Source organism: Primulina tabacum, chromosome 1, assembly GCF_025594145.1.
Source record: "Primulina tabacum isolate GXHZ01 chromosome 1, ASM2559414v2, whole genome shotgun sequence".
Lineage (NCBI taxonomy): Eukaryota > Viridiplantae > Streptophyta > Magnoliopsida > Lamiales > Gesneriaceae > Primulina > Primulina tabacum.
This window is the reverse complement of record NC_134550.1, coordinates 14,504,482-14,516,171: the sequence shown is the minus strand read 5'-3', so window position 1 is coordinate 14,516,171 and position 11,690 is coordinate 14,504,482. Positions and strand designations below refer to the sequence as shown.

Sequence of the window (11,690 nt, the reverse complement as noted above, 5' to 3'; positions counted from 1 at the left end):
TGAAAAAGAAGATTGGGACACAGGAGGCTCCCAAATCAGTCAAGAAAGCCAAGAAGACAATTCAGAAGAAGACAATCAAACACAAACTGATTGTCAGTTAAACTAATTATGAGAAGACTACCTCTCCAAAAATCGTCAAGAAGCACAGAAATCTCAAGACGAAACCAGCAATTGTTATGAGCACCATCCCAACTGACAGGTTGATACAATCGGAGCTGAACAACCGATCAAGGCTACCCCTTTGAGAGCAATACCAGTTGAATCTTCAACTGAAGATCAGTTACCTCCTCCTGCTGCTCAACACAATAAGACTACCACCGAATCTGGTGATAAGAAGAAACTTGCTGGATTTAAAGCTCCACTGATCACTATCTATGGCCCAACTACTTTGCCATTTTCAAGACCCAAAGGGGTAGTGATTAGAGAAATGATTGATGCAACTGAATCAGGACTGAGTATTCCTCACGTTCTGACTGACTCAAAGGGAAAGGCCAAGATGGCAGAAGAGCCCAGACCTACAAAAACAATTCAAACTCATATTAACCTAATCTGGAAAGAGGTCAAAGAGTTTTCTGAGACTAAGCTAAAGGCTTATGATGAATGAGTCAGGTTTAGGACTGAACTGTTTGCCAGACAACTACAGAAGAAATAATTTTTGATGAAATTTGTTGCCCTGGAAACTACAGTCCGGAAAATGGTCAAAGCGGCCTCAGTTGTTCAATCTTGCAGAGGAAGAAGTACTTCTTTGATCAAGTATGTGCAAAGAAGTTAAGACAAATGATTGTTCATCTACGCCAAAATTATGATCCCACCAGTCCAACTGCCTTTAATGACAAAGCAGTTCATGATCAACTGGACTCGGATCTTATATCTGCAGATGGAGATTAAACATTGGGAACTGGATCAAAAACTGACTATTCCACCAGATTCCAACAATCTTTCATCAGAAGAGCAACCAGAACAATCAGTTCAACCACAAGAGCCATCCTAGGAACTAGTTGCTGAATCTTCTGAGCAAGTAACTACTTCTTCTTCAAAGGATGCGCAACCATCAACTTCTGCTCCTCAATCCTCAACTGCAGGACTTCAACTATATACTGATGCTGAATTATCACTGGTGAACATCAACAAAGTTATTAAATCAGTTGCCATTGATATTTAGCTGATTACTACAAAAGCAGTTGAAGAACAAATCGCAACTGAAGAACCAGCCTCACATGATATTTTTCAACCAACTAAAGAGCCAGTTCAGTTGACTGCCACCACTGAATAGGCAGTTATCACAGAAACTAAAGAGCCAGTTCAGTCATCTGTCATGTTTGAACAATTCGTTCTAACAATAACTAAAGAGGCTCAGCTGCACTTGATACAATCTGAAGAGGTGCCAACTGAAAAGCCAACAACAGTTTCAGTTGTTCAAACAACTAAAGAACCAATTTCTGAATCAACTAAGCAAACAACTAAAGAGCCAACTATTGTTTCAGCTGATCAACCAACTACAGAGCCTTCAAGTTTCACTATTGTTATGAATCTCTCTTCTCCTCCACAGCTTCAGCAAGAAACTATACCAAAAGATATTTCAGAAATGGTTAGTATTGAAACTGAAACAACTGACAGGGTCTTGGTGATCTTTAATCAAGAAAACAAGGAGCAGGTGTTGCGTATTTTCTTGATTGCTCGCAAGCGCACGACGTCAAGTTATAGTAAAATATATTTTGGAGTACGAGTGTCGAATCCCACAAGGAGTGTGTGTATCAACGTATATCAGTGCTTGTAATTAAAATAGTCTCAACTTTATTTAGAAAAATCAAAAGAAGGTTGATTTGTTTAACAACTATTTAATTGCAAATGAATAATTAAACTAACACCGAATTGAGAAATAACAATGAGAGAGAAAATCTAGATAAATGATTTCACTAAGTTTCCACGATAATTATTCTCAGTTAAATTTATATTCATGAATTTCAGTTATTTAATGGCCAAGAACACATAATTATTTTATTCCCCCTTTCCCAAGTGACGAATAAACTGTATCATTCAAACCTCGATTCACATATTCCTAATAAGAATCTAGATTTACATGATAAATGAAAATTATGTTCTTGCTTAAGCCTCGCTAAAGTTATACGCCTTCCGAACGATATAAACATTCAACGATGCGTCTCTAGTGATCTATAATTTGATTCCTCTTCCGAGTTGTAGAATTAATCAGATAACACACAATTTATGGCCAGTAAATTGCAGTCAAAACGATACAAAGAACACAGTTAAACGAGAAGGAATTTAATCATATAGAAAAACGAGTCAAATTATCGTAATCAACAAAGCTACGTCATTCTCTAGACTAGAAAATTAGTTCATGATGAAATCTAAATAAAAACAACGCATGTTCAAAGATTTAGACATCGAAATACACGAAAATATAAAAACAAAAGAATAGATGACAAATCCGAATTGTCGTCTCCGTCCCCAGATCCGTCGCTCTTCGTATTTGTGATCGTTCTTCGTACTCTGGATCTTTGTCTCGTGTTCGTGCCTGCTCTTCTGTATCTTTTCTCTCCCAAAAACGGCGTCCTCCTGTTCTGAACCCTCGGTTTTCTTTTATTCTCGTGTCTGGGCCGTAATTTGAAAGCCCAAATTGTTTGTCTCGCCGTCATTGGCGCCGCGGCGTTGAGTAAGTGGCGCATAGGCCCCCATGGTTCGCTGATGTAGGCGTCGCGGCGCTGAAAAGCAGCGCCTAGGCGCTTACTCTTCGGCAGTTGCCCGTGGTTCGCTGATGTAGGCGTCGCGGCGCTGAAAAGCAGTGCCTAGGCGATTACTCTTCGGCAGTTTGGCGCCGCGGCGCTTGTTGGGCAGCGGCTAGGCGCTTGATCTTCGGCCTAATGAGTGCTGCGGCGCTATTTTGTGGCGCTGCAGCTTTCGTCTATTGCATTTTCACGCATAAAAACACCTCTGTTTGCTCTAAATCATCCAACTATTGTTTATCCTCTGCACAACACAAAAACAACAAGAACCAAGCATAATTCTGTTTGAAACCAGCATAGATCGAATGGATTAACATATAAATCAAGTGCAATTCTTGCACTTATCAAACCCCCCAAACTTGAACTTTTGCTAGTCCCGAGCAAAATAAAAGTAGAAATAGGCATTCGATCAAAAAATAATGAAAACGGCTAAAAGTCATGGACATGCAACCATTGATCTTGGCCTCTGATTAATCCATTTTTTATGCAATTCGTAATCACTCAAGAGTCACGTGCGTGTGTGATATGTCAATGTTCATTTATCCAATCAAATGCTCAAATAAATTTACAACACCCACTAGCTTTATAAACTCAAGGGATCTTCAGATCAGTTCAAATCACACTTCATAAATATACAAATTCACTTACACAAATCCCAAAGGACTTCATTGGTAATTGTTTGGTTCAATAGGTTTTCAATGCAAGTATACCAAACGATGATGTTACACAATGAGATGCTTACATGCAAATGATTAAAGTTCATACTTACTAACCATGTTTCTCAGGTATCCATAGGCTTGACTTGAACAACTTTTCTCCACTAGTGTATTGGATAAATGTGACAAGGTTAATAGGTCTTGTAGGCTTGTAACGTTAAGCTATGGCTCATGGCTACAATAAAAGGTATGAAAATCAAAATTTGAGAGAAATAATCGAATTTTCATCATCTTCACTCTTATTTCATTCACCATCACTTTATTGTTTTCTTCTCAATCATGTCCTCCATTTCCCATATTTTTCTTTTTATCCACTTTTTGATTCATTCCTTTGATTAAATTTCTTCTTCTTGTTACTTTTTTCAACTCCTTTTTTCGCATTTACTTTTTTTTTTCTTTTTCTTTTCAAGGAGTACTTGAATCGTTACCACACCAATGAACTTATTTCTCTCAAGATTAGGTAGGACAATAAGTGTATAAGCTTCATTAGGTAGTTGTTGTGGGATGTAGAATAGATACAAGTGGGGGCTAATTGTATGTCATTGACACACACCACTTGATTTTTTTAAATAGGCTAAAAAATGGGACACTAGGGATGTTTCATGTTTATTCGTTAGGCTCAAAGGCTTAAACGGTTCCAAAGATTGCCTAAATCATTCCTATGTCACATATTATCCGTATTTCGCCTCGAAAAGTGTTCAAGCAAGTTCTAGATTACCGTCAATCCAGTGGTCAACTCATACAAACCAATCACATGCAATTTTCAATCAAATGATATATGAGAGGTGCACAAATAAAAGTCAAGCATCTCAATCTACTCGAGGCTCAATGGGCTAACGAACGATAATAGCAATGAAAACAGGCCCAAATACATTGAGAAAGATTGCCTAGGTCATTTTTGTGTTTGCAAAAGTGTCAATTAATGTCATGTGAAAATACTGAAATTCAAATCTCTATTGTCTATTTAGCATCACAAGCATGTAAATTGTCTCTAAGCATTGATAGTATTAACAAACATGACCGTGCAACGATATTTGTGACTCCCAAGTTATCATGAATACATATATGCATTAAAACCACGATTTCATTTTCATCATTGGCCACACAATGACGTATCCATGACTCTTCCTAACAATTCTAGCATGCAATAAATAAATAAACGATTTTTTTTTTGTTTTTGTTTTTGTTTTTTTTTTTGAAAGAGAAGGAATTAAACTCGATTGTGCGCAATAACAAAAACATAGTGAACGATAGAACATAGTGAACGACCCCCCCCCCCCCCCCCCCCCAAAAAAAAAACTTAAGTACGTGCATTGTCTCCAATGTACAGTAATAAAGCAAGAAAAAAAACTGGGAACACATACCTCATACAGCGCGCTTCAGGAATCGCTGTCCTCGCCTGACAGCTCAGGCTCCTCGTCATCATAATACTCCTCATCATCCTCAATAGGTCTATGGGAAAATGCCGGCGGCTGGGGAAATATAGCTGCAGAGAATTGCTGTGCGAGCATCTGATTAAAATCGTGCACGTAGTCCATGTGCTCTTGTGTCATCCGCCACTGTCGCCTCGTAACACGCTCGATGTCATCGAGATGCTCGTGTGCGGTCTGTCCCCTCCCTGCACGTGCCCGTGGTACAGGAGGTGGCTGCACTCCACTCCCTGAAGCCTCTCCCGGAGCACTAGGGAGTCTAGCAACCAGTAAGATGTCTCCTTTGGTATGCAATACGGGTTCACTATCATCCCATACAACCTCTGTTGACCGACATAGATTCGTAATGGTAGAAGAGTATGGCAAGCTAACAGTAGAAGTGCCCCGAGAAGCCTGCAACATCGAAGTCATAATCACTCGGCCCGTATCTACTGTCCTATCGGTGATGATACAATAAACCAAAGCTGCCTTCGCTTTTGTCACGTCAGATACATGCCCAGATGGTATCAATCGCGAGGCTACGAAGTGGTACCAGTAGTATGCCTCCCTCTGCATGGACGTCGCAGGGAATGTGACCGGGGCTCGTTGATTATTTAGTTTCCAAACCGTGCCCGGATCACATATTGTGGTAATGATCGTCTCATAGGGGTAGGCCTCTCGCATGAACAGTGTGTACCCATCTGTTTCGTAGTCTGGCATCGAATACAACGAATTAATTTTTGTACTATCGAAGGCAACCATCCGCCCCCGAACCTTTACGTGATAATTTTCGTGTTTGACCTTTAGATTAGCATGAAATTCCCGCACAATGGAGATCACAGCGTCTGCCGGCGGTTTCACAAACTTAGCCCAATGTATATGCCTTGCAACAATCAATGCCGTGCAATCCGGGATGCTCTGATCCATCCCTATTTCCTGATGCATGCCTTTATCTTGTAATTTAGAGTAGTTTTCATCAGCAACGGTATTCCAGAATCGTCGTCTATCAAAAGTAGCTGTAGACGACTCGCCCTCCCCAGATTGAATCTGCTTGGTCTTCTTCCTCGGAGGCATGTGGCAATTCAATACAACCCGTGGCTCAACAACAATTTCCAACAACAACGTCTCTCCCAACAATATTTTAACAATGCAACATGCACGATATCAACACAAACAATCAATTAACGATTCCTTCTAACATGCAATTCTCCAAATACAACAATTCCCAACAACACACTCACTGAGACAATTAATCGAACACTTTGCGTACGTAACTCAAAACTCAAATCCTTCGGATTTCAAGCATTAAAATCAAGAATCACTACACCAAAGATTGTTACCTTATGATCGGTTGACCAAGATAAGCTTCAATCGGTGCGGCTGTCGGTTCGTTGAAGAATTCTCTTGGAGATTGTTGAGCCAAAGAGGTGTTAGGATTGAGAAATTTTGGGTGGATTTTGGTTGAGGATGGATTATGTGGTGTAATGTGGTGTTTTGGAGGAGAATTTGTGGGGGTGGACGATTTTTCAGAGGTGGAGTAGAGGAGAAGAGCGGCGCTTGCTTCTTAGGGTTCTTGAAAGTGAATTGTCGGTTGCCCCTTTTTTTTCATATAATACGAACAAGCGCCGCGGCGCTTAACCTTCGGCCTTTCAGCACGGAGACGCTGAATATCTAGCGCTGCGGCGCTTAGTCTTCGCATTTTAACGCTGCGGCGCTTATAGTATAGCGCCTAGGCGCTTTTTTCTCGGCATTTAGCGCTGCGGCACTTATAGTATAGCGCTTAGGCGCTATTCTTGCGCAAATTTTGTCCAATTGAGTTCTTTCCACGCCGCGTTTCAACTTGTACCTACATAAAAAAAACATAAATCAATGTCTAATCTTCACATGCCAAATTAAATAAAATAAGAAAACGTAAAAGCAATTATACTACTGAAAATAAAATAACTAAAGTAATAAAAAAAACTGGTTGGGTTGCCTCCCAACAAGCGCTTGGTTTAACGTCGTCAGCCAATTGTCACCAGTCTGTTCAGTTTGGTTCGCTCAACCCAATGATGTCGATATTCCTTACTTCGGTCCCATAGTAAGGCTTAATCCACTGTCCATTCACCTTGAAAGTTCTTCCATCATTGCACCTTAGCTCGATAGCCCCATGAGGATACACTGTTTCCACAACAAATGGCCCTGACCAACGCGACTTCAACTTACCAGGAAACAACTTCAGACGAGAATTGAATAATAGTACTTGTTGTCCCGGTTTGAGCTCCCTTCGTACAATGATTTCGTCATGCCACTTCTTAGTTTGCTCTTTGTAGATCTTGGCATTCTCATATGCGTCATTTCGGAATTCCTCCATTTCATTTAGCTGCAATTTTCTGACATCGCCAGATGCTTTCAAGTCAAAGTTCAACTTCTTAACTGCCCAGAATGCTCGGTGCTCCAATTCCAGCGGCAAATGGCATGCTTTTCCAAATACGAGCCTATGGGAGACATCACAATAGGTGTTTTGAATGCGGTTTGGTATGCCCACAGTGCATCATCCAACTTGAGTGCCCAATCCTTCTGGTTAATGTTGACTGTCTTCTCCAATATTTGTTCAATTTCCCAGTTGGATATTTCAGCTTGTCCATTCGATTGAGGGTGATACGCTAGTGCCACTTTATGCTTCACACTGTATTTAGCCAAAAGTGAGTTGAAAATTTTATTGTAAAAATGCGTACCTTCGTCACTTATGATGGCTCTCGGTGTCCCGAACCTGGTGAAGATGTTCTTATGCACGAATTTAGCTACAACACGAGCGTCATTAGTGTTGGATGCGATTGCTTCCACCCATTTCGAAACATAATCCACAGCGAATAAAATATAATAATTACCAAAAGAAAGGGGAAAGGGTCCCATGAAATCTATGCCCCAAACGTCAAAAAGTTCCACTTCCAAAATATTCGTCAGTGGTAGTTCGTGACGTCTAGAGATGTTTCCTAACCTCTGGCATCTATCACATGATTTTACTAAGGTATAACTATCTTTAAACATACTAGGCCAATAGAAACTAGATTGAAATACCTTAGTTGTTGTTCGTGTTGCTCCAAAATGTCCACCATAAGGTGACGAATGACATTGCTCCAGAATTTGGTGTGCTTCGACACCATCCACGCATCTCCTAATAACTTGGTCAGCACATCTCTTATACACAAATGGATCATCCCACAAGAAGAACTTGATATCATGGAAAAATTTCCTTTTCTGGTGATGGCTCAAATCTGGAGGAAGGGTACCACAAGACAAAAAATTTGCAATATCAGCAAACCAAGGAAGTACAGAGTTCACCTCAAAGAGTTGCTCATCCGGAAATGTTTCTTGTATAGCACCTTCTTATTTCTTCTCCCCTAGTTCAAGTCTCGACAAGTGGTCAGCCACTTGATTTTCACATTCTTTCCTATCCTTCACTTCAAAGCCAAACTCTTGGAGCAATAAAATCCACCTTATCAAGCGTGGTTTTGCATCCTTCTTGGCAAATAGATATCGAATAGCTACATGGTCAGTGAAAACAATTACCTTTGTGCCAACCAAGTAGGATCTAAACTTGTCAATGCAAACACTACTGCAAGCATCTCTTTCTCAGTTGTAGTGTAATTTTGCTGGGCAGCATCCATGGTTCGACTTGCATAGTAGATTGATCTAAAAAATTTATCACGCCTTTGGCCCAACACCACACCCACTGCATAATCACTCGCATCGCACATCAACTCAAAGGGCTCCTTCCAATCTGGCACTATCATGATTGGTGTTGTCACCAATGCATTCTTGATCTTCTCAAACGCCTGCAGACAATCATCATAAAAAATAAAAGTGGATTCTTTTTCAAGCAAATTACATAAAGGTTTAGTAATCTTAGAAAAATCTTTGATGAATCTACGATAAAACCCGGCGTGTCCTAAGAAACTCCTAATCCCTTTGATATTGTTTGGTGGTGGAAGCTTTTCAATTGCAACCACTTTGGCTCTGTCTACCTCTAATCTCTTAGAAGATACTTTATGTCCAAGAACAATACCCTATTGGACCATAAAATGACAATTCTCCCAATTAAGAACTAAGTTTTTTTCTTGACATCTCTGCAAAACGAGGGAATGGTTAGGTAAACAATGATCAAATGAAGAGCCAAATACCGAGAAAGCATCCATGAAGACTTCCATGATGTCTTCCACCATGTCTGCAAATATGGCCATCATACACCTCTGAAAAGTAGCAGGTGCATTGCATAACCCAAAAGGCATTCTCCTAAAAGCGAATGTGCCATAGGGACACGTGAAAGTGGTCTTCTTCTGGTCTTCTGGCGCTATAGCAATTTGGTTATAACTTGAATAACCATCTAAAAAACAATAATGACAATAATCAGCAATTCTATCAAGCATTTGATCAATAAAAGGTAATTGAAAATGATTTTTGCGTGTGGAATTGTTCAATTTTCTATAATCAATACATACTCGTCATCCAGTCACAGTACGAGTAGATATTAGTTCATCATTGTCATTCTTTACCACAGTCATTCCACCCTTTTTAGGCATTACTTTCACAGGAGACACCCAACTACTGTCAGAAATAGCATAAATTACTCCAGCATTTAACAATTTAAATACCTCATTTTTCACAAGTTCCTTCATCGCTGGATTCAGCCTCCTCTGATGATCCACATACGGAGTATACGACTCCTCCATCAAAATCATATGCATGCATATGGTGGGAGTAATCCTCTTGATATCAGAAATCGACCATCCAAATGCAGTTTTAAATTTCCTCAATATTCTCAATAATTTATATTTTTCATCACAAGTAAGAGAGGAAGAGATGATTACAGGCTATGTCGACTTTTCACCAAAAAATGCATAGAAAAGGTGGCTTGACAGTTCCTTCAAATCAGGGGAAGGAGGTATTACCTTTGGTTGCTCATGTACCTCCAATTCCTCAAGCGGTGCATCCGTTTTTCTCTCTCTCTTTGATCCATCAAGAGCCACAAGTTGCTCTTTCACTTCCCAATCATCTTCATCAACAGTTCCTGCAGCGCTTATCAAACATCGCTCCAAAGGATCTCTAGTTCCTGTACAATCAAGAGACATACATGAGTCTATAACATCGATGCTCTTACAAGTACTTACCTCATTTGATCCCTTCATTGCTTGATAGATGTTAAAAATGACTGATTCTCCACCCACTCTCAAGGTGAGTTCACCCTTATGCACATCTATCAATGCTCTTCCAGTCGCCAGGAAAGGTCTCCCAAAGATTAATGGGGTATCATGATCCTCCTCCATATCTAAAATCACGAAATCAGCAGGAAAAATAAATTTATCTACTTTTACCAGTACATCTTCCACAATCCTACGTGGATACGTGAGACTTCTGTCAACAAGATGTAAGGTGATAATGGTTGGTTTAACCTCTCCAAGCTCCAATTCCATGTAAATAGAAAATGGCATCAGATTAATACTTGCTCCCAAATCACATAAAGCTTTGCTACATTTAGAACTACCAATAAAGCAAGGAATAGTAAAACTTTCTGGATCTTTTAATTTTTTTGGTAGCTTTTTTTGCAGTATGACGCTACATTCTTCAGACAGTTTCATAGTCTCAAACTCCTGCAGCTTCCTCTTCTTAGACATCACATCTTTAATAAATTTTGCATAATTCGGCATTTTCTTCAAAGCATCAGCAAATGGTATGTTGATGTGTATCTTCTTAAAAATCTCTAAGAATTTTGCAAACTGATCATCCAAATTCTTTTTTTTGAACCTCTGAGGGTATGGAAGGGTCGGCTTAAATACTAGAGGTTGTTCAACTTCAACTTCGGCCCTGGACTCTTCAGTTTTATCTTCTTTTCTATCCTCAAACTCACTCTCTTCAACAGTTTTCTTCTTGTCCATTTTCTCTGTGGACTTCTGCACCTCCAATTCTTTTCCACTCCTCAACGTGACTGCCTTGTACTGCTATTTTGGATTAACTTCTGTGTTTCTATGAAATTGACCCTTGTTCTGATCTCTCAAAGCATTGGCCAACTGTCCAATTTGAGTCTCCAAAGATTTCATCGTGGCACCCATATTTCCTATGTGAGTCTCCATATTGTCAAGACGAGACTCAGTCCTTGCCATCTTTTTTCCAGACTCAGCAACAAATGTTCCTACCAAATCCTCAAACGAAGGCTTTCCTTCCCCCTTTGATGTATTGAACCCCGGTGGAGGATCCAACACATTCTTATTGTTTGCATATGAAAAGTTTTCATGATTTTTTAAACCAGGATGATAAGTGTTAGGGGGAGGGTTACCTCGATATCCTCCGAAGCCACCAAAGTTCCTGTTGTTGACGTACTGTGCTTCTTCAGGAAGAGCTAGTTCTTCAGCGACAGGCAATGGACTCTCAGTCTCTGATGTGCTCACCTTATTCATAGCTGCAATTTTAGTGTTCAATGCCGATACCTGAGCAGTGAGTGATGTAATAAGATCCACAGCATAAACTCCAGCTGTCTTCTTTACTCCTGCCCTTTCAGATGGCCACTAGTAGCTATTAATCGTCATCTGTTCAAGCAAGTCATAAGCTTGCTCGAGAGATTTAGCAAAGATCGTGTAACCAGCTGCTGCATCAACTGTTCCTCTTGTTTGCCCATTCAGACCGTTGTAAAATAATTCAATTTGCACCCATTCTTCAAAACCATGGTTCGGGCACTTTCTCAACAGCTCCTTGTATCTTTCTCACGCCTCATAGAGTTGCTCAAAGTCAGTCTGCCTGAACGTACTAATCTCAATCTTCAACTGTGCAGACTTTGCAGGACGAAA

The 11,690-nt window shown here is 40.1% G+C and overlaps 1 protein-coding gene across 1 annotated transcript; it reads right to left on the bottom strand.

Moving 5' to 3' along the window:
- Positions 1-9,722: 9,722 nt before the first annotated feature.
- Positions 9,723-10,784, bottom strand: LOC142505484 (uncharacterized). The gene has a single exon (XM_075618470.1). The coding sequence runs from the start codon at positions 10,782-10,784 to the stop codon at positions 9,723-9,725; it is 1,062 nt and encodes a 353-aa protein (XP_075474585.1).
- Positions 10,785-11,690: the final 906 nt, after the last annotated feature.

Bases quoted from the DNA above. Each gene is read 5' to 3' on its own strand.
- LOC142505484 (XM_075618470.1), bottom strand. From the start codon at position 10,784: ATGGACAAGAAGAAAACTGTTGAAGAGAGTGAGTTTGAGGATAGAAAA.